This window comes from Manacus candei, unplaced genomic scaffold, assembly GCF_025592945.1.
Source record: "Manacus candei isolate 608988 ecotype Guabito, Panama unplaced genomic scaffold, ASM2559294v1 h1tg000050l, whole genome shotgun sequence".
NCBI lineage: Eukaryota > Metazoa > Chordata > Aves > Passeriformes > Pipridae > Manacus > Manacus candei.
Window position 1 is genome coordinate 3,928,318 of NW_026138098.1, and position 22,451 is coordinate 3,950,768.

The 22,451-nt window shown below is 48.9% G+C and overlaps 2 protein-coding genes and 1 long non-coding RNA gene across 5 annotated transcripts in view; 2 read left to right on the forward strand and 1 right to left on the reverse strand.

Moving 5' to 3' along the window:
- The window catches only part of LHPP (phospholysine phosphohistidine inorganic pyrophosphate phosphatase), an 80,366-nt gene extending 68,837 nt beyond the window's left edge, over window positions 1–11,529 (forward strand). For both annotated transcript variants that reach the window (XM_051801224.1, XM_051801225.1), the window contains one exon: window positions 10,778–11,529. In XM_051801224.1, coding sequence (XP_051657184.1) covers window positions 10,778–10,868 — 91 coding nt within the window. In that variant the 3' untranslated portion in view covers window positions 10,869–11,529. The remainder of the gene's footprint in view (window positions 1–10,777) is intronic.
- The window catches only part of LOC127477212 (uncharacterized), a 629,249-nt gene that overhangs the window by 373,665 nt on the left and 233,133 nt on the right, over window positions 1–22,451 (forward strand). The window lies entirely within an intron of this gene.
- Window positions 13,868–22,451, reverse strand: part of FAM53B (family with sequence similarity 53 member B) — a 47,366-nt gene continuing 38,782 nt past the window's right edge. For both annotated transcript variants that reach the window (XM_051801200.1, XM_051801201.1), the window contains exon 5: window positions 13,868–17,641. In XM_051801200.1, the coding sequence (XP_051657160.1) occupies window positions 17,312–17,641 (330 nt within the window). In that variant the 3' untranslated portion in view covers window positions 13,868–17,311. The remainder of the gene's footprint in view (window positions 17,642–22,451) is intronic.

Below are 22,451 nucleotides of genomic sequence, written 5' to 3' on the forward strand. Positions count from 1 at the left end.
GCTCTGCATGCTCAGGTGTCTCTGAGCCCTTTCAAAGGGCATAAATAATGCACTGACTCAAAGCTTAGGCAGAACTCTTGGGAATTAGTCCAAACATGTATTCCCTTTTGTGATATCAGTTATAGCATGAGCACATTTAGAAACAGGTGGGTTCCTGACATCCCTGAGTGTAGTGAGGTTGGATAGAAGATTCCTATCTGGTCTGGGAGGAGAAGTCAGACAGACCCCACGCTGTTGCCTTCTCCAGGCTGAGCAACTTTGCAGACAAAAATATAAATCATGCCTTAATTTTCCAGTGTAGGTGCTTTTTTGGCTTCTCGCATGAGAAAGGTTTTGGAGCAGGGAGGTGCTGGTTCCCAACACGTGTGTGAATTGGCTGTTCCTGCTCTTTGGAAGGAGAACTGGCTGCATGTGTGTCTGTCTGCTTGGGTTTCCTGGGAGTGGCACAGATAGCTCATAGTTTCATTCTCATTTAAAATTAAAGCTGATTTAGTGAGCAGCATCTGGAGACAAATATTATTCTCCTTAGGGTAGCTCAAATTCTTCTTTGGTGAGAAACAGTCTTTTAATGCTGTAACTTTGAGTGTCTTGTCTCTAGAGTTGCATTATCAGTGCCAATCTGGCCTAATACTTTTTACATCAAACTTCTCCAAACAGCATTTGAAATCTTGAATTAAGACTTCTTTTTTTTCTTTTATAATCTGCAAAGCTCTTTTTCTTGCTAGAATCTGCATCTTCCAGAGTTTTGTAACTTAAATCTCCATGAGATGCTTTGCAAAGGCAGGAGCCAGCATTCATCTTACACATTTCATAGGGATTTTGTAAGCAATGTATTAAAGGAAAGCAATGAAATAATCTCTTAGGTTAAGGTCTTTAAATGTAACTAACAGAGTAAGATGTCTGAGCACCCCTGAGCTTCACATTCAAACCTTAAAATTAATCTTTCCCACTCCTGTGTCGTATTAAGTCTGATTAATAGCTAATGCATCAGTTGCATTTAAGATGCACATCTGTTTGTGTGTATGCACAAAGAAAATATTTATGTCCCAGTTCTTTCTCAGGGGCGTTTAAAATTGTTTTCTACTGAATTGAGTAAGGTCATCTGGCAAAGCCGAACAGGTCATCAATAATTAATCCAAGCAGGCAGAGCTGAGTCTCACGGTGCTTGCAAACACCCTGTTAGACTGGATGGTTTGGCAGAGCAGGGGCAGTTCTCAGATTTTCTCAGCAAACAAGCAAATGTGCGTTTAGCTTTTTGAGGGGGAGAGGGAGGCTTGATTTTATTGGAAACAGCTGTGCTGTGCTTGCACTGCAGGACTTGGAGCATCCATATGTACAGGCAGAGCTTCTGGTCTCCCAGTGCACCCCCGTCCAGCCTGGCGGTCACTGCCCGTGCACCAGGGCCTGGCATTTGTGGCTCGTTTCCATGTGTTTGCAGGCTGCACTAACACCAGAGCTTGGATTCATCTCACTTAAATTTTTCTAAACTTTGTTGAAAGTTAGGTGCTTTACACCCAGCTCTGCCTGTCCAAGGGTTGGCTCTGGGGTACGAGCTTGTCATCTGGTTTAAATAGAGTCGATTGGGGAAAAAAGTCGTCTCTTCCAGAGGGTATTTCCTATCTGGGTTTGTTATCTAAGAAGATGGGATGAACATGGGATGAGTAAGGGGAGCAAAGCTGGTGAAGGGTCTGGAGCATGAGTCTGACAAGGAGCAGCTGAGGGGGCTCAGCATGGAGAAAAGAAGGCTCAGGGGGGACTTTCTGTCTCTGCAACTCCCTGACAGGAGGGAGGAGCCACGTGGGGGTCAGGCTTTGCTCCCAGGGAACAAGGGACAGGACAAGGGGAAATTGCCTCAAGCTGTGACAGGGCTTGACAACCCTTTCAGTGAAGAAATTTTTCATAATATCCAATCTATGTCTCCCCTGCCCAGGGAAGTGCTGGAATCACCATCCCTGGAGGGATTGAAAAGATGTGTAGATGTGGCAGCTGGGGACATGGGTCAGTGATGGGTTTGGCAGTGCTGGGTTAACAGTTGGACTTTGAGGTTCATCAGTGGTTGATGACCTTAGAGGCCTTTTCAACCGAAGTGGTTCTGTGTATACTCTTCCCTTTCCACTTGGAGGGATTTGTCTGTCCTGAGGAGGAGGCTCCCAAAGAGGTCCATGTCACCAGCCTGGGCAAAGCATTTTGCTTTTGGACAGACAATGCTGTGGGTCTGGGCTGGCATGATGGGAAAACTTCAAGTGGCTGAGGGGTGAGCGTGCACCTCTGCAGTGGCAGAAGCATTTTGTGTTTATCTCTAGCTGTTTCTGTTGGCCTAACAGAGTATGTTGCACAAATGTTATCAACATACAGCCTCGCTGCAAAAGGTAAATGGAAATGGTTTCCGTGAGGCTGAGGATGGCAGTCACCAATGCAGTAACTCCCTTCCTCCTGAGTCTCCTCAGAAGTCCAATCCAGCATCCCAAGTATGGAGCCAACATGGATTTGGAGGCTTTGGAGCCATGAAAGCTTAGCCTTTGGATTTGGGGTTGGATGGGACCATGGCAGGTTGCAGCTCAGAGGCCACACGATACCTTGATTATGGGCAGAGAAGAAGGAACCAGATCCCCATGTGGCAGAAGGGGCTGGCTGAGTATCCCACCATCCTGATGGCCACCAGGTTCCAGCTCTCCCTGGAGTACCATCCTCTCCCAGGACACATGTGCAGCTGTTTTGGGACAAGCAGGCTGGGAACCAGTCCAAAGCCAGAGTAGGCATGTGTGCTGCTCCCTCTTCTCCACCATAGCACTGGTATGCACACTTTTAATGCCTGGCCCCTGCTGAACTGCTCTGGCTTTACAAGATGAGAGAGCTCTGCAGTTCTGACAGGAAAATTGCTGCCCAGATGCCGGAACACCAGTGCTCTGCTTGTTTAAATATTTGTTCAGACCAGCTCGACTTTCCAATGCGTTTTTCCATGAGGGATTTTGGAGGTAGGGGAAAGAAGTCAGTACTAATAAAATCCCATGCTCTGGTGTACTCACATGAGAGCATTTAGCCAGCAGTACCCTCTGTCCCGACAGCATCACGTCTCCCCGTCGCCGTCCTGCCTTCCTTCATACCTGTTTCTTACAAGTGTGTGGATGGATCTGTATATGTCCTGTCCACAGAATTTCAGGACTTTTAACGTCCACAGCTCTTAATCTGGCTTGTTCACATGTGCTGTGTTTCCTGAGAGAGAAAATAAATAGGAATGGGTGGAGGAAAACAGCTGCTGTCATCCACTTCCTCAGCGCTGTGTGTTCCATGACTGGTTGGTGCCCTGCACCCTGCAAAAATGGCAGGAACTGGGATTATCCAAGGGTTAACTTACAATCACCATGACTAAATGTCATGCCTGTAAAGAGCAGTAGAGAAAACACTTGTGCTGACCCTCTCCCAAGCTTTACATGTAATGTCCATGGAAGTTTGCTACTGCCAGCCTCCAGCTTGTGATCTGTTCTGATCACTTCTGATCCTTTAACTTCTTTACTTTTGTCAAAGTCCCACTTGCTCTCCCTGAACCACTTCATGTATGTGATTACAATCCCCATTTCCAGTCTCCTCCCTGGCTCCCCAGAGTGATGTCCTGCACCAGATCTTGGCAAGTGCCCATTTAAAAAGACCTGCTGGAAAACTTGGTAGAGCAAAGTGCAGCAGGCACACCAAGCACTCCTCATGCACCTATTTCAGCCCTACCAGTGCTCCCAGCATCCTCTTCTAAGGAATTGTGTGTCTGAGCTCATTGGTTAAAGCATCATCCTGCTGCCAACTGATTAGGAACAAGCAAATTACCACAACACTTCAAATTAAATTTTCAGCACATATATGTTTGAAAAGTGCAAGTGTTCACCCCAGGAAATGCCTTGAAATTCAGAAAAACAAGGATATGGCAAATGGCAACCTTCCAGTACCTAAAGAGGCTCCAAGATAGCTGAAGGGGGACTTTTCAAAAAGGCATGGAGTGACAGGACAAGGGGGAATGTCTTCAAAGTGCCAGAGGGCAGGGTTAGATGGGATATTGGGAAGAAATGAGGGTGGTGAGGCCCTGGCACAGGTTACCAGAGAAGCTTTGGCTACCCCATCCCTGGCCAGGCTGGACAGGGCTTGGAGCAACCTGGGATAGTGAAAGGTGTCCATGGCAGGGGGTGGAATGAGATGAGCTTTAAGGTCCTTTCCAACCCAAACCATTCCGTGATTCTGTGATTTCTAGCATTTTTGTTTTATTTTGGTTTTGGGTAATCTATGCAGAAATATAACTCCCTATGCCCTCAATCTCACTATTTTCCAGTATGCTGAGATACATTGCCTGGAGAAGTGCTGTACTTCAGCTGGTTTATTGTGCTCAGTTAAAACTGCAGCAGTTTAACATAAATGGGAATGATTAAGTCACAAGCCCACAGATTTCCTTCAGGTGTCAGCAAACAATTTGACTGTTAATATCTACCTGTTTGTGGATGCTTAAATTTGAATTAGGCACAATTAAACACAATTAGCTGTGTGTGCAATTCTGGGAGGCAAGAGAGGAGCAGTGGAGGATGCTGGTTTGCTCTGACATGGGTTTGGTTTGCTTGGAGACATGTTGAGCAGGAGGAGATGGCATGGCAAGGTCATCTCTAGGTGCTTCCTGCAGCCACAGGGAAGGCATCTTTGGCTGATGGTTTGTGGTTGGAAGCTTCTGTGGGTGGTGCACACCTTTCCAAGCAAAAAAATCTTCCCAAAAGAAAGCAGCAAAGCAAAGGAGGGTGCTTTATGAGGACAGACCTTCTGCTCTGACTCACAGCAGCTCTCCAAAATCCAGTTTTTTAACCACAAAAGCCTCCCTTCCTATCCCAGGGAGATCTATCTGTGACATGAAAAGGATCCAGATATGGTCTTCCATGGAGTTCTGGGACCTGCTCCAGCCCTGGATGCTGTTGGTGGCTTTGGTGCAGGTTTGTCTCTCATTGTCCTGTCAGGAAACGTGTTCCACAGCCATCCCTCAGCTGCCCATCTAACAGTGAGCTGTTAGTCACTGTGATTTATCTGGTTTTTCAATGCCAAACTGATTAAATTGCATGTTTCAAGAAAAAAAGAGGGTTTCACTCATGGCACCGAGTCTAATTATTGCATCTGTCCAAAACAACAAGCAAAGGTTACAGTGTCTGTTTGCATTCCTCTTAAAGAAAACCTTGTTAAACTCTGTCTTGCATATTTTACAGCTATGGTAAGAGCCCCTGAAGAATATGCTGTCAGGAGAAATGGTTTCAGGCTTTTTTATCTCATTTTATGGAGCAGGAGTGTGTGCTGGTTAATCAGGGAGTTAGTGGGAAGTCTGAATGGTGACACAGAGGTGCCTTGTACAAACAGAGGGCGAGTTTGTGGGATGGAGTTTGCTGACAGAAAGTGGAGCTGCTGGGAAGGTCAGTGATCGTGGGACACAGAGTTATGGATCAGCTAAATGACTGCAGCACTGTGCACTGGAATGCGAGATCATTTGTCTTTTTATAATTAACTTTGGTGCCTTGCTTTGGCCCTGCGTGGTGTTTTTCCTACCCACCCCAATTTTTAAAGGATTATGTCAAAGCTAATTTTAACCTGTGACACTGATCATGTGTCGATCAATCCCCATCTGCTCTCGTTCTCTGAAGTCAAGTTTCAGCAGGTCTGGGATTGACCTGGATTCTGGGGCTGTTTCCATCCCTGTGGCCACAACTATCCGTGTCAGCTACCTCCACTCAGACTTTTATCTGTTAAATATTTTGTCCATGCAGTAATCCAGCTGTTTCCTTTTTGTCCTCCATATGTTTTGTTGGAAATGAGCACAAGTGAGGCGCTGAGGAAGTAATTCCAACCGGTACATGAAGTTTTCTAGGACAGCATGACATGAAGGTCTGGAGCTCAGACAACCCTTCCTTGCTCCTGGTGGGATGGTTGGCTCCCAGCTCACAGGACACCTCAGCACTCAGGTCCAATCCCCTTGGCAGAAATTGTTCCCCACTGAAGTGCCACTAGAACTGTCTGACAGCACCATCCAATCCTCGCCTTGACCCACAGTCTAAAACTGGAATCCCATCTGGTGTGGGAAACAAAAGAATTAAAGTCTGTGGGTTTTGGGTCATCTTTTTTACGCTGTCTCTTCTCCCTGTATTTTCTCCATTTGCTTCCAAGACCCCCAGTAGTTCCTGCAAAGGACCAGGAGGGCCAGTGTAGATGCCTTTATCCCTCAGCTGCATCTGAGTGAACCATTGCAGAAAATGACACTGAAGTTAGGGCAATTCAAGACCATCCCTGATAGCTGAGTCTGGGTAGGGAATCTGGCTCGTCAGAACAGGCTTATCCAAGTGGAAATCTGACCCAGACAGTAAGTGAACCTTCTGATTGTTGCAGCAGCTGATTTTTCACAGCACGTTGTGATGTGGGGTTTGGTTTCGTGCTTCGCCAGCAGTAATCCATCGCTTTTTGCCAGCCAGTAGTTCTGACACTGGACTTACCCTGATAGCTGGAGCTTCTCTTACCAAGTAAAGAGTTAAAATAGCAGAGCCAGTTTCCTGCATCCCCCTGCTGCTTCCTTGATGTCTCCGAGCGAAGCATTGATCTGAACTAACCAGTTTAGTATGAGCATGGGGTCTGGCTCAGAGCTGCTCAGCTGCTGCAGCCCTGACAGTGATAAATGGTCCCTGGGAGAGGAGGATGTTTAGTCATCTCCTGAGGATTTGATAGACATGAGTAACTACCGAGCCTCAAGACCCCTGTCTGAGTTGCATCATGTTAAAGATGCTTCACATCGTTCATGTGTGGTGAGGCACTGGTCGTTTTGGGTGGTTTTGGCTTTTCTTTTGAAGGACATGCTCTTTTAACATCACCCTGAGCGCAGATCATGTGTCTGCATAGGCACTGAAGAGGACCACCCTGGATTTTGGAGGGATCCTGTGCTATGCCACTCCTTTCCCTGAGCCCTTCATACCCCAGCAAAGTGGCCACCAAGGGGCAATGCACCAGTGCAGTGCCACATTCCACAGTGCCGTGGCCAACGTGGGCTGGAAAATGTTCCTTGTGTGTGCACATCCGGGCTGGGGTGCTCAGCCGCTCCAAGGAGTCCTGCTTTGCTGGAGAGAGTGTTTCCCAAGGCTGTAGTTGATTTTTCACCAACAAGTTTGTGCACTGGCCAAGACTGCTGACAGCTCAATGTTCAGCTGCAGTATATAATTTTCTGTCATTTTGATTTATGTTCTTCCCTGCAACCAGAGTCCCACGTGAGAAAAAAAATCGGAAGGAGTCTATCCTAAAGTTAGCTCAATGCTAACTTCTTCAACTGACCTAGCAAATTAAAGATATTTTTAGATGGGGTTTTTTATTTATTTATGGAAGATGAAAGAGAAAAGTATTAAAAAATAACCTCTGCTGTCAGTTCTGTGACCTGCAGTTGTGATGTCTGCCAGGCAATGCGAAGGGTCATTGTCACTGAGAGAGAAGCAAAGCTGGAACTGTGAGACCAAGATCTGCTCTTGGCTGAAGTTTCCACCTGCACTTGATGGCCCTGTCTCTGATGCACCAAAGCAATGCCCAGGACATCAGGGCCAAGCCTCCAGAGCAGTGCTTCACTTCAGAAGATCTTAAAACTCTCAGCATCTGGGGGTTTCTCCTGGGAAAAAACCCAAATTCCCCAGGGAAGAGGCTGGTGTAGAGCCACGGTCTCTGCTCCCTCTAGACAGCAGAAGAAGGGCTCATCCTCCAGCATCTTGGGTGTGCCTGGAGGCTTCATGGCACAGCTCTCTCTTCTGCCTCACTTCTGGCACCCAGACTTGGGCTCCTGAACTGTTTTGCTACATTTAGAGCTCTGCTTCTTGGCATTAGTGTTTGGGGATTATTGCTTGCAGTTTTCTTTCCACGGACGCTTAAAAGAGCGAGAGGGGGGAACAAACCATGGCTGGGCTGTTTGAGTGAGCTACAAAGCGTCTGTGAGACAAAGGAAGGGACCACATGAAACAGCGCTTGGGGTGGCACTGACAGGGAGAAAAGCTCCACTCACAGCCCCAGGAAAAGGCAAGAGAGCAGGGAAGTGCGTTTATCCCAGCTCTCTGCTTTCCAGCGGAGTTCAGACAGTTTTTATTTATTGAGTTTCCCCCCACGTAGCGGCGATGAGCACATAGGTAAACTAAGACATATGACGTGGCTCAAAAGGAGAGCTCCCAAATGAGCTGTGGGCTGAAATGAAGCTCACTTCCTAGCCCAGGGGTAGGGATTGCTGGTGAGGGGACAGGGAGGTGCCACAGGGCTGTCACAGGAGGGAAGCAGGGTCCTAGCTGGAGCACCTGCAGCACTTCTGGGCTCTGCTATGCACCCTGTCTGCTTTAAGGAAGACATCTACTTGATAAGGGCTGCATATTCCTCTCATTTTCTTCTGGATAACACCAGTAAAGTGTTAGTAAAATGACTGAAACCCTTGTGTTGTGAGCAAGGCCGTCTGTCTGCAGCATGGGCAGCAGAAGAGGATTACAGGGTGCCCAGCTGTAACCCTGTAGGGTATTGGACTGTGAAGCAGAAGGGAAAGAATGGGGCTTGGATCAATAACGGGTGCAGCAGATAGAAATGGAGGCTGTGTCCACCCCAGAGGTCCCAGAGGGCATTTGGGCAATGCACCAGGGTGAACTTGGAGCTCCCCTGAGTTAAGGTGAGTTTTATTATTAACCTCAGTGGAGCCAGGAGTTAGTGGCTGGCCAGTCTGTGTGTTGTGATCCCATGGTATTTGGGAAATGGGTAAAAATACCTTATTTCATGTATATTTATCTCTCTCTCTATATATATATACACACATACATACACACACCCCACACACACCCCTTTCACAGGACACGTCAAGTGTATACAGGGCCTTTCCTTGATGGCTGGCATTTAGCAGCTGAGTTACAGATGGATTTCTGTGTAGTCAGCACAGATAATAATCACAAAAATCCTTTTAATAGATCAAAGAGTGCTGTGGAATTGAAAATTTCTTTTAGAAGCATTCATTTTGAATAGTTCTTAAATTTTTTCTCCTAATGTATAAGCTAGGAAAAAAAACATTTTTCAGGGGGTAAAATGGAAAGAAGTTTTATTCATTATTCTATTTAGATCTCCACTCAAATTAAAGATAAATGACAAGAAGTGGATGTTTTACTATACACCCAAAGTTATTTCTGTATTCATAAAAGCCACTTGGTTAAATCAGGGGTGAGCAGTGATCACCATCAAAGGGATAGGTACACACTGGATTTTTACTTGTTTTATATTTGAAGGTTTTTCTCCATCATATATTACAACTTGCTTTACCTTCAGCAATCTAAACTCTTTTTCAGTTGAGGAAAACCTAAAAGCCATCGTAATTACAGTTCTCATTGCACCCTAGCCCTGTAGCAAGACAGAATTTGGATATTTAAAGATGCATCTACCCCTTAAATAAGATGCTTTTATGGCAGCCAGCCCCAGCGCATGGAGACATCATCCTGGTGCCGGACATGGCTTTGCAAGTGGCACAAGGAAAGCTGACTGTCAGCTGAAAATACAAAAATATATTATTTTTCCTAGTTGCATACTGTAACTTTGCAGCAAGTAAACCCTCGAGCAGCGTGGGCTCTTGAAAGAGGCCGTGCCTTTGTGAGGAGCTCATGTGCTTGGACATGAGGAGCACGGCTGAAAAAGGAGCAGAAAGGAAATAGCCCTGGGGAGCTTCAGTGCTGGGACTGAAGAAAGGGTTTGATACTTGTACAGACAAGCGCTCACCAAACTCTGCACGTCGTAAATAATCATCTCCCTGTCTCCCCTGCATCCGATGGGAAATGCATCTTCCCCACTGAGACACTGTGCTAAATAAAGGTTTGCCCTTCGTGGGGAGTGGGAGAGGTGGGAGGTGGACATTCAGGCTCTCGTCTCTTTCCCAAAGGAAAGTCATTAAGCATACAAAATACATATGTTTTCTCTTCAGCAGCTGTTGGGTTTCTCAGCCCGAGAGCCATAACAGGACCACGAGGTTTGGAAAATTTCTGCCTCCCACATCTGCCCCACTCCCCACCAGCAATGCTGCTGAATCAGCGAAATGGGGTTGTGCATCTGCGCCTCGTTAGGGCAGTACTGCTAATTAAGGCACTGGCAAAAAATGGCTTCAAGCCTCTCTGCTTTGGGGTGGTGACTCACTGTGGAGGGTGAGTCTCAGCCTTGTGCTGGTGGTGTCTCAAAACTCCACTGTTGCGTTTACAAGAAGATGGTGGTCCTGCAAAATGAAACCCTGACAGAACCTTCCTTTTCATCTTTCATGTCTCTAGGTTGGAAGCGAGTTCTTCTTTTCTTTACCTCTTTCTAGAGATAAACCATGGGGGAATAATTATTTGCAGCCTTGTAAGGTCTTAGACTTGCAGTGAAGTGTCCTTACACTGATCCCTGTCTGGTGCTGCTATTGCCTGAGTGAAGAAGTGCCATGTCGAATGCAGTGCATTGATTTGGATTAGTTCATTAGCTAATTGGAGATTCTCTTCCAATCGAGGCTTTGCAAAGCTTTGCCCAGCTCAGTGGCACAAGGATATAGGATCTACCTGGGCAGATCTGGCTGCGGGGGACAGAAGGGGAAAAGGGGAAAAAAACAGAAGAGGAAGGAATGTGAACTTCAGGCTCACCTGAGGGTGCTCCATCGAGGGTCACCTGGGTGTTGCCCTAGGCTGTGTGAGCAGCAGGAGAGCCAGGGACATGGGAGCTGTTTGGGAGCCTGCCCTTGCTCAGCTGTGCCCTTCTGTACCCTTTGCAGACCTTCAGATGAAAACCACCCCGACGTGAAGCCTGACGCCTATGTGAACAACCTGGCTGAAGCAGTCGACATCATCCTCCAGCAGATGTAAAACCAACCAGCAGGAGCAGATATGAGTCCTTGTGTGCAGCCCCTCCGTGGAACTGCTTCATCCTCTCCCACCTCCACCTCACCTTAACAAACCCAGGCCCAGCCTTGCCGGGGGTGGTGAGCACCCGCTTTCCTGAATATTCCACGTAATGGTACTAAAATGATCTACTGACCTCAGCCAAGGGAACACCAAACCCGCTGTCTTGAATGTTCTCCTCTTGGTGCCTGTGAGGAGCCTCTACCTCCTCTGGGTGATTCTTGGGGGGAGCTGTTCCCCCTTTAACTCTTCGCTCACGCCGGGTACCCAGCCTGGAGGTGCGAAACAGGGAACCCAGCACCCCCTCACTAAGAGACTTACCTGTTTGACCCGTCTGTACTGTGCCTTTTGGGGTGCCTGAGATGGGTTGGAGGATGTCCTTGAGGGGTGATGGAGGCCACCAAGCCCTGGTGGGGGCTCTGTGGGGTCCTGTGTGTGCCTTGGGTGGCACAAAAGCCCTGGGGAGGGGGGACACCCCTGGATCCAAGCCAGTAAACATGGTTCTGCCAGGATTAGCCTGTCTGGAACAGCCATGGGTTAAGGCATGGGAATGTGGTAATGCTGTGACACATTAGGGAGTAACTGCGCTGTCCTGTCAGGAATAAACCCCGTCCTTTGGATCTGGCCTATTTGTCCTTGTGTTCAGTGGGATCAGCACTGGCAGGGATGTTTACAGGATCTGAAATGCTTTTTCCTAGCTGGAATAAGCTGGAAGTGGCCATGGGACTGATGGGCTTTGCCTTCCCTCCATCTGCAAGCAGACATGGCTGTGTGGGAGGGGATGTGGGTTTCCTACCTCTTCCCAATAAAATCCTGAACATGCAGCCAAGGGCTCCCCTGTGCCAGGGGGCTGTTGGTGTTGAGTCCCACACAGGCCCAGCTTGAGAGGGACTTTTCACAAGGGCATGGAATAACAGGACAAAGGGGAATGGCTTTAAAAGGGGTAGGTTTAGGTTGGATATTGGGAAGAGATTCTTCCCTGTGAGGGTGGGGAGGCCCTGGCACAGGTTGCCCAGAGAAGCTGTGGCTGCCCCATCCCTGGAGGTGTCCAAGGCCAGGTTGGATGGAGCTTGGAGCAACCTGGGATAGTGGAAGGTGTCTCTGCCTATGGCAGGGGGTGGAACAAGATGGTGATTCTCTGCACTCACTGAACATCCCCTGGGACTGATCCTGTACCAGCACCATATGCCTGCCAAGAATCTGCCACATCAGTTTAGCTCCAGCTCAGCCCCATCCTGCTGCCAGGAGCTCTCAGCACGTGCAGGGCTGCCAAGTGGTGCTCCATGGAGCAGGGGCAGCCACGAGATTTGCCTTTTCTCACCACAATAAGGGTTTCTGAAAGGAGCTGCTTCCTGCTTCCAGGCACTGCAGCTCTCCAGCACATCCCCAGGGTTTTTGGTTTCTCTCCCCCATCAGTTTTGCAGTACAGGTGTTGCAGCCTGTGTGGTAACACCCGTCCATTCTCCACGTGGCAAGAGCATGGCTGGGACAGGGGCTCAAAATGGGTGAAAGAATTAAAGATTAGGGGTTGCTCCATCATATCCTCTGCCCACCCTTACCGACACTTGGCAGCGTTTGCAGGGGTCACCTTTTAGAGGCAAAAGTCCCCTTTTAATCAACATCAGCAGCTCTGCACCCTCTTGGGCTCTGGGCAAGACTTTTTGGGCTTTAAGCTGCTTCAGACCTCCCATGGGACCATGGTCAGGTGTGTAATTCTGTGTAATGTATACTTATATGTAATGTGCTGGCCAGTGCCTGCATTCAGCCACTGCTTCCTGCATCTGGAAGCAGGAGGTAAATGATAATGCCAGCTCCAGCAGTCCCAACAGCTGAAGAAGACCCTGCTTGCTGAAGGACACCAAAGTGATTCTCCTTGTTTCTGGAGCAGCCTATGTGTGTTGGAACACTTGTTTTTCAGAGCTACCAGCTGGCCCCTGAGCTGCAGGGCACCCCTTGGGGACGGCAGGGGAAAGCGGGCTGGGAATTAAATTCTAATAAAATAAACTACATCTGGGAATATGACCTTAGTGCAATTTTTTGGTCTGATTTTGTATCTTTTATCCTCTGGGTAGTGGTTCAGCCAGAGCATGTGGTACTGTCAGCACCCACACACACAGGAGGATGCCATAAACCGTGGTTGAACATTCGGGCTGTGACAGACCACTGAGAATTTCTTTTTTATCCCCTAATTCTTCCTTTTTTGTTCTATTATACTAAGCCTATCACTTCAATCTGATTAAGTTTAGGCAGATAAACATCCTGCCATCTGTCATGAAACTTTTTATACTGTTTGCTTGCTGGAGGAAGGACAGCCGTTTTCCTTTTTGGTTATAAAGGGAGATATCGCCCTGTTTCCTCAAGTATTTATTTAACACTCCTGTGTGCCCTTGCCCTGCTGTCAGCTCTGGCCTTGCCTGAGTTTAGGGGTGGGACATTGAGTTTAGGAGTGGGACATGATCTCTGTCCTTAAACACAAAGTATAAGGTGCTACTTGGCACTTAAATTTGCATTTTGTTGTTATATTTTCAGCATTTCATTATTGTATTTTCATCTGTGTTACAACTAAGTGACAGCCAGGGTCAGGCTGGGGGAGCAATGGGAGACAACTCCCATCACAGTGGGATGTTTCATGTCTGCCTGCATGTGAATATCACAAAATGTCCATTTTCCAGTGCAACCCACAGCTGGGAGCTCCTTCCTATTTCTAACACAGACACCCCGATGGAGGGTCCCAGCTGGGGGATTTGCCAACACACACATATTTTTGGGACACCCCCTCCCAGCACCCATGGAGATGGCCAAGGGGGTGCAGCCAGACCCCCTCTGGGAGAGGAGAGGAGGAGACTCGTGCCCCATCAGACTCCAACCAGTGCCACAACCCAGCTGTCACATCCCCGAGGGGCAGCGGTGTCCCCGAACCCCTCGACCCCACATCACAGAGAGGCGAGACACCGGCCGGGGGTTATTGAACCAGGAAGCTTTATTTACACAGTAAAAGTAACAAGCAATTTCCTGAGATTGAGCTGCTCTAGTGCAATCAAGTCATGGAGGGGGTGGGAACGTGCAGCCTCCTCGCCGGCCCGCGCAGGGGGCACCTCGGGCAGCCCCTCCCCGGGGACACGCGCGTCCCGCGGCGCTTGTGCAATTTTGCCAGCGAGACTTGGCTACTACAGGTCATAGCTTCAGAAGGCTTTGTTTTTTATTTTTCTTCTCATCCTTTTTTAATTTTTTTTTTATTTTTTTTTTTTAAATTTGGCCATCCTCTTCTTTTCGCTTTCTTGAAAACACCAAACTCAAGACACGCCGGAAAGCACTTCTACAATCCTAGAACATCCTACGTCAGTCTATTCGCCTGGGCAGCCAGGAGCTTTAAACAATGCACTTGAAACACGACTTTATTGGCCAAACAGGCTATGCTAGAACGTAGAAAAATTACAATCTATTTTACAAACACTTCTTTTTGTTGTTTTTTTTTTTGTTGTCGTTGTTGTTTTTTTAAATGTACTCTTTCGTAGAACCGGCTCAAAGAGCTACATCTGCAAACACACAGCAGACTCCTGTGTGCCTGCTAAGACTTTTTGTGTTAAAATCCTATTTTTTTCAGGATGATTGCTGCTGACACAGCTTTGCTGTCATCCTAAAACCATGGCTGCCCAGACTGGGTCACACCTTGGACAAGCCATTGGGTCTCTTCACAATAATAAGCCTGTTTTAGCTACCTAGCAAGGAATAACATCCTTTGTCTGCATATTACTTTAACATCACATTCTGGCAGCCGGCAGGGATTTGTCGGGGGAGGAGTTGGAGGGTTACCAAAGCATCTGTGTAATAGGTGAAGTCCTTTACAAACCAAGAGCAGGACCCCCAGGGGGATGCCCTGCTCTCCCACTGCAGGCGTAGGGGACGGATCTCCTGACGCCAGGGAGCAACGCCACTTCTGACTTTACAATCAACAGGATGTCCCCTGAATCTGAGGCACATACTATATTATATTTAATATTTTTTAATTACTTTATTTATATATATATTTATATATATATAAATCCACAAACGTTTTACCTCTACAGAGAGAGAGAGAGAGAGAGAGAAAAGAAATTTAAAAAGTAAGGCTTTCTTAAACTGAGAATAAGTACATGAAATCATACAAACCCAACAAGAAATACCCAACAGAACACCACCCTGGCCTCAAAACCGTCGCTAACTGTAGTCTGTGCCTACGCCAACGTGCCCAGTATAAGGCCATGACTCATTGGAGAAGCGTTTTTAGTAAGGCAAACAGGTTGTGCTGTATGTAAACTGAATGCTACGGCTACGTCCAGTACAGCTGGATCGTGGTCCATTGGCCACCTTCCCACACTGGAGGGTTAGCATGGCACCAGGAGCAGCCCTTGGAAAGAAAACAGAAGCCCTTAGGAATTCCCCCAGTGATGCACATGCAAGAGCCCACCCGGGGCTCTGCGACAGCAGCCGGACGCGGATTTGGGTGACTTTGCCCCTTTTCGGCCAGCTGAGGAGGTGCCTGTGGCCAGCAGGAGCTGTGTGCCCCAGGACTGGGACGTGTCAGTGGTGGGAAGGGTGGATGGAGCATCAGGAAGACTCAAAGCCAAGAACTGTGCTGTGGGGGTGACCCTGCAGGGGCACAGACAGAGGGGCAGCAACCTGGGAAAACACTGGCATGGCTGGACCCTCCCAAAATGTCTGAGACCAGCAGCGTCTTCCACAACAGGAGGGCTAAAAATTAACCCACGGTGTATTTTCTTCTAAGTGATGCATCAAGCAACACTTAAAAGAGCTGGAGGGTTCCCCAAAATGAAAAGGCATCCCTGTCATCCCCTCCTCAAATACCTGGGGCTTGTCCTGCTTTCCTGGAGGGAGCAAAACTTCTGGGGTGCCAGGACAGGGATAACAGCTAATGGGTTCCACTGTGGTGAGAGATGCCACACGTATCCCAAACCACTGCAGAAAAAAGTGCACTAACAACCAGAAATGGTGAATGAAACCTGTACCAGCAGCTCTCAGTCTTTCTGAGTTATGGACCCTCAAAGCACTACCAACGGGGGTGCTGAACCCCATTAAAAATGCCATGTCTTCAATTGCTGTTGGTATCCATGATTATTTTCCTTTCTCGCTTTTGCAAAGCTCGGGAAGTGAACCCTGAGCTTGAAGGAACCTGCTGAGGATGCTGTAAGCCACTCGTACAGACTCCCTAGAGCTTTAAACAAACAAACAGAAGAAAAAACAAAGGGAGAAAAAAAAATATATGTCCTTCTAAACCTGTTAGCAAGTGGACAGCTTATTTTTAGCAAAGAGAATTCATATTGTAAAAAACAGAATGGTCACCATTTTATCTGTGCTTAAAAAAAGGCACAGGAAGAGGAAAAGCTTTCAGTGCTGCTACCTGGATTTTCAGCCTTTTGCCAGCTGACTTTGTCAAGTAACCCCGCTGTGACATGCCTTGGGCACACAGCCCTTCACAGTAAAGCCAAAAAAAGAGGGTGGCAGCCGTGCCCTGGGTAGCAAAGAGGGCACAGCTGCTGATAAATGGGTAAACAGCCCAGTCCCAACAGGGTGATGGGAACCCAAGCGAGGGTGGCACCAAGCCTGAGTGGGGCTGTTTCCCAACAGGGTTGAGAGAGGGGGCTGAGAATTAAAAAAATAGGGAAGAAAAGGCATTTGAGCATCCCCGGGCAGCACCCGGCAAGCACTGCTGCGGACACCACCCTGCGTGGGGTCCCTTTAATTCCTCATCAGGAAAACTAAACAAAAAATATTAAAAAAAAAAACCAGTAAAAATCCAGCTCTTGCCATTATTAAATTTAAGCAAAAGACTTCACTTGTGATTTCCTTCTCACGGCACTGCCAGGGACACGGGGAGAGAGGGGGTGCTGGGGCTGCACGGGATGTGGCGGGAGAAAAGGAGCCACAGCCACACCGGCAGTAGCCACCAGCCAGTGCTCGGATTGCAAATCTCAATATTCTGGTTTTCCCCCACTTTTTCCAGCCCCAGGGGTGGTGGTTTCTCCTTGTGCATCCCTTTTCTCAACTAGCACAGGTGGGACCCAGGGGAGCATGGCCAGCTCCATCAGCTCCAACCCTGTCCTGGGAAAAGCCATTTACTCGCTAATGGCGAGATTTTGGCAATCCCCGTGCCTGGTTTTCCTATCGGACAGGCACTTTCCTCCGACTTGGCTGATCTCTGGCTACAGTAGTTACAAAGAATTTCAAGATTTACACACGCATGCACACAAATTGCTCTAAATACCTGATGAAATTTTGGCAAAGCTGCTTTGTCCCCTCCAGCTGGCAGGAGGGGGAGCAGTGACAGGACCCCGCAAACCACAGCGAGGAGCCCTCCAGGGCTCTGCTGGCAGCCCCCCGACACCGGGGCGAGAGGACCCGCTCCCTCCTCAGTTGTTCTCGATCTGCTCGATGTCGATCTCGCCGTCCAGCTGGAAGAGGCTCTCGGCGCCTGTCCCGCTGCTCCGCCAGGTCACCCTGTCCTCCTCCTTCCCGCCGCCCTCCTCCTCCTCCTCGCAGGAGAGGTCATCCCTGCTGGCCCGGGGGTCCTCGGGCTGCGAGCGCGGCGGCTCCGGCACCGGGGTGCAGGCGGGGGTCCTGCCCGGCATCACCTCGGGGGAGCGGGGGGCTGCGCTCCAGGGCGGGGGGCCGGGGGGCCGCTGGGAGCCCTCCTCGGCCGCAGCGCTAAGGCAGGTAAGGCTGTTGAAAGTCTGGCGGTTCTACAAAGGCAAGGGGAGACAGGCAGCTGAGTCAGGTGTGGGGACAGGGAACGGGGGCAGTCCTGAAGCTGGGCTGGGATAGGAGTTACACCAGGTGAGCTGAGAGTACTCTCTCAGCCCCATCCCAAATCTGAGCCCTCCCATCCCAACGGAAAGCAAGAAGGGCAGCAGAAACACTCGCAGCCAGCTGGTCCCCAGGAGGTGAGCAGACACTGCAAACCCCCATCTCCCCATCCTTGGCAGGTCCTGCACCTCTTCTATCCCTGCAATGGGTGATGGCATCAAAACTACCCCCAGCATGCTCTGGATCAGTTACATGACCATCTCCACCCCACACTTCTCCTGGTTGCACGTTTAAGGCAGTACAGAACTCGCCAAAAATAAATGAACATCAGCTCTTAATAAATCCAAGGTACTTATGCTGAGTTCCCACTGCCCCAGGAGGAGTTGGCCACTGCCCAAGCTGGGGGAAGCTACATTTCACATGGCCTTCAGTCTATGAAACCTTCAAATACCTGAAAGCCCCAAGCCAGTGTGAAAAAATAGGCATTTGCCCTCTAAATATGCATCCTTCTCATATTTTTTTAAATCCCAGCCATGCCTCTCCATGAGGTCTGTCTTCTGGGTGCTGAACATGCAACAGCTTCAAGCAGAGATCTGCACGTTGTGGTTAATGGACAACTCTGTAATTACCACTGGAGGAGGCCTGAGGACATAGGAGAAATATTTTCTAAGTACTTAAAAAAATTTGCAAGCATATTTCCAACAGTGATTTAGGCACTTGGAAAGCCTAAGTCTCCTGAAAGTCAACAGCCCTCTCAGAAGTGCAAATCCTTTCTACAAACAAAACTCTGGCACTTTCAGGAATGTTAATTTTTCTCCTTCTTGACTGAGTTCATCTCCTGGTTCTGTCGCTTCCCAGGGCTTGGTACTCATGTGCGGACATGCTGAGCTGCTCCAGGTGGGATAGAGCATCCTGAGAGGATGGGAGATGCTCTACACTGCTTCTGAGAGGGAGATGAGTGATTCCTGTAGTGATGAATAATGGAGGATGCAGCCTGGAGAGCAACTAAAAAGGTCCATGGTACATTCTTCCCATCCAAAGGAAAAGTATTTCCAAGCCTGGACAAGTCTCGGAGAACAGCCATGAGGATACCTGGGAATTTCAGGCAAATTTTGCATTTTATGGGACTGTGGCAAGACAATCAAGCCAACAGCCTCATTTTCCCTGCTCACATCCACGCATGCTGCAACCCAAGCCTTGAGTTATTCCAGGTCCTATTTCTGCCTTCCCTGTAAGAGGATGGAAAACCCCTCCCGATGGTCCTGGTGCTCCCAGCGCTGCTGCAGCTGCTGGTGGAGGAAGGCCACGTGCAGGTCCCTCTGACACAGGTCTGACAGCTTGGAAAGCAAGTTTTTATAGGTACTGGCTGCCACAGAATCCCTCACCTTACCTTCCCAGCAGCTGGATGAGAAGAGTCCCCCCAGGATGGCGATCACCAAGCCAGCATTCCGTGAGCTGGCTGTGGAGCCGCGGTGGATCAGCCACCACCGTCAATGCGGCGTCTGTTCTCAGCCCATCAGGAGTTCTGTACTCATTTTTTATTTATTGGGTGAATTTAGCACGTGCTGAAGTGCTGAGCTGGCAAAACTGGGCAGTCAAACCCCTGTACTGACATCAGCCAAGGAGCAGGTTTGGTGGCACAATGCAGCACTTGTTCCCCATGGCAGGCAGCCCTGGGCCCCCTCCGAGCCCCCCCACAACCTTGGCCTTCACTGCCAGACAGAAAGGGGTAGCAGGCACCTCAAATGCTGCTGGTCTCAGGGAAACCATGGGAATCCAGATACCCTCCTGGATCTGACACAGGTGGCTTTTGGGAGATTTCTGGCCATCCTGACTTCACCCAGAGAGCATCTGTAATGTAACTTACACCCAAACCCCCTTTGCCAACCACAATGACCCATTTTTGACCATTTGAGGTGCTGGTTTTTCTTCCCCCAACTCTCCCCGAAGCTGCTGCAATCCAGCATGCTGGGCAGTCCCTCAGGGAGAGGGGAAAAAAATGAGATATTTCTAATGCAAGGACCTGAAAAATCATTTAAAAATACAAATAACAAATGCTTGGCCTCTGGAATGAGCTGCAGGGTGTTCCAGAGCAAAGCCCTTCTCGCATGCTGGTTCCCAAACTCTAGCTATGTCTCCATCCCACAGGGTCTCGTGATGCTCCATGCTGTGCAGGGACCAAGGCTACAATCTGGGAGGGCCACAGGAGCCGACTCACCTCCTATATCCATCTTTTTCCACAGGTTTTCCCTATCTTTGAACACGTGTCTCCATCAGGGACAGGGGCTGGTGGCTGCAGCCCTGACAGCAAGCAAGCTGAAGGAATCCCTAGCAAAATTCCTTCATATGACTCTTCCCTTGGTAAAACAGCCAGCTGTGAGCTTTTCCCTGAAACCCATCCCTGCAAACACGGTGGATCTACCAGAGTAAGTATCAGCAGGACTGTGATCCCTGTGGCAATCACGGCTATTGCTCAAAACACCTTTCTTCTCTTCCACCCTGCCAGGTGATTGCCGCAATTTTCCCGGGAAAGGTGTAACGCTCCAAGCTGTCAGCACCACCAGCCCTACCTCCCAAGCTGTCATCACCTCCTGTTAGCTCACTGGGCTACAGTTGCTTCAGAAAGCTGAAAATAACCCGGTGCCAGAAGGGAAGGGGGGAAGCGGGCGGCGAGCGGTGCTGCTCCATGCGGGAATGATGTGCCTCTGCCAGCCCTCCCGAGCCAACAATGTCACCTCCACTGGGGGATTCTCTGCCTGGCCCAGGTTTAAATCACTCTCCGAGGCAAACTTCTCCTGTAAAACACTTTCATCCTGCGTTGTTATCTTTATATCATTATACATAAATGCTTTGGTCGTTTGCATCACAGTAAATCCTACCTGGCATTTGTGCCAGGGAAAACGCTCATCTGTGCGGCCAAGGAGGAGGGTCAGGTGCTGGAGAGTGGAAAATGAGACTGGAAAATGAGCTTCCTTTGGTTTTGAAGCTCTGTAGAACTTCATAATAGGAGCTGGTGTGATTCGGGCCATGCACACACACACACACACACACACACACACATCACTCGGGTTCAGTGCTCTCCACTGCTCTTAAGGCACCCAGCATCTTCTCCAACTTCATCCCCAGGCTGGTTTCCCAGTGAGTGGAAAGGGGAGGGAGATGAAGAGGGAGCAGCAGCAGGAATGGCTCAGCCTTGAGGCTCCAATAACCAACTCTCCCTTTATAACCAAAAAGCATCTCAGCAGTTTTGCCAACAAGTCCAGGCTGCAGCACAGGCACTGGGGCTGTGCTCTGACCAAGCACATTATGAGCTCAGTGAAGCCCCAGAGAGGTCTCACCAGGACCTCACTTGCTGCAGTTTGGACTCCCAAAAAGAGGGAGACACAGCTGCCTTCCCCCCAGGAGCACTGGTGACCGCTGCCACGTGCAGCTTCCAAGATCAACATTGCCATCGGGAGGAGGTCAGGGGTCTTACACATACCCTGTCCTCCCACAGAAGGAACCTCAGAGTGATGAGGTGTTGGGAAAGAAACGACTGAAATACCTGAGGAAGGAAAACACAGGAGGCAGTGATGGGGTGTGTGAAAAGCAAACGGAGCCCGTGTGCCTGGTGCAGAGCAGAGCTGGGTTATACGTGGTGTTGCCACGTCAGGGAGCTCAGACTCATCCACTGTTTTATTTAATTTTTAAATTTTATCTATGGAGGCATTGAGTAATTCATAGGCACCTTCCTTCATCAGGCTGAGGTGCTGCAGAACGTGCCTGCAGCAGCAGCCCCAGTACAGAGGGGATGGCTCCCTGCCCTGCTCATGGTGGGTACCACAATCCTGCCCTGGTTTTCCATATCTGCCTTCCCAGCTCTTCCCTTTTCATCCACTAAAGAACAGTATTTACTCAGGTCCAGTCCTCATTTTGCAATAACAGGCACCAGTGCTTACTTGGTGCATTGAAAGTCTGCAGCTTTAGCAGATAATTTTGCTTTTATTCTGTTTGGTGTGAAAAACAGTTTTCACGAGCAGGCTCTGAAATATCTATTATCCTACCAAGTCACTTCACACCACAGTATTAAATAAACAAAAAAAAGAGCAAGAAAGAGGCTTTAAGTCATTAGTATTGACATTGCCTTTGGAGCCTGTGGAGATAATTTGGTTTTATTCATGGATTTGATCTTGTCTTTGGAGATCTGTAGCTGCCCCAGTGACAGTGAGGATGTTCAGGGAGATTCCAGAAGTGCAAAAGAAAAAGCTGTTATGTGACCCACCAACAGGAATCTTTCTGGTGCTACAGAGCCCCAGGGAGATATTGGAGAGATGAATCCCAGAAATCTGGAGAAATAAAGCAGGCACAGAAACGCATGGAATCAGAGAGCAGGGAGCACTCCAGGACTCAACTGTCCCACCCGTGTGCAACATCTCTCAGCATCCCACACATGGGGACTCAGTCCTAGTGCAGCCTCCCAGCCCATTCCTATTCACAATAATAATTGGAGGAAATCCTCATTTCCTGCCTAGAACAAATATTTTCCCTAACAGACACCGAACCCTTTGCTACGAGCTGGAGAAATCCATTTGCTCAGACAGGTTATCATTTGCTCAGCCAACCCCATGAGTGATCACTGAGCATTTATTTCCAAGTTGCCCTTCCCAGCCTTTCACAGCCTCCCTGCCTTCTCCTCTGCATCCCAAGAGGCTGTGGCAGGGCATCCCTGGAGCAGTGCAGGGCCCCAGTGCCAACACACTGCTGCTG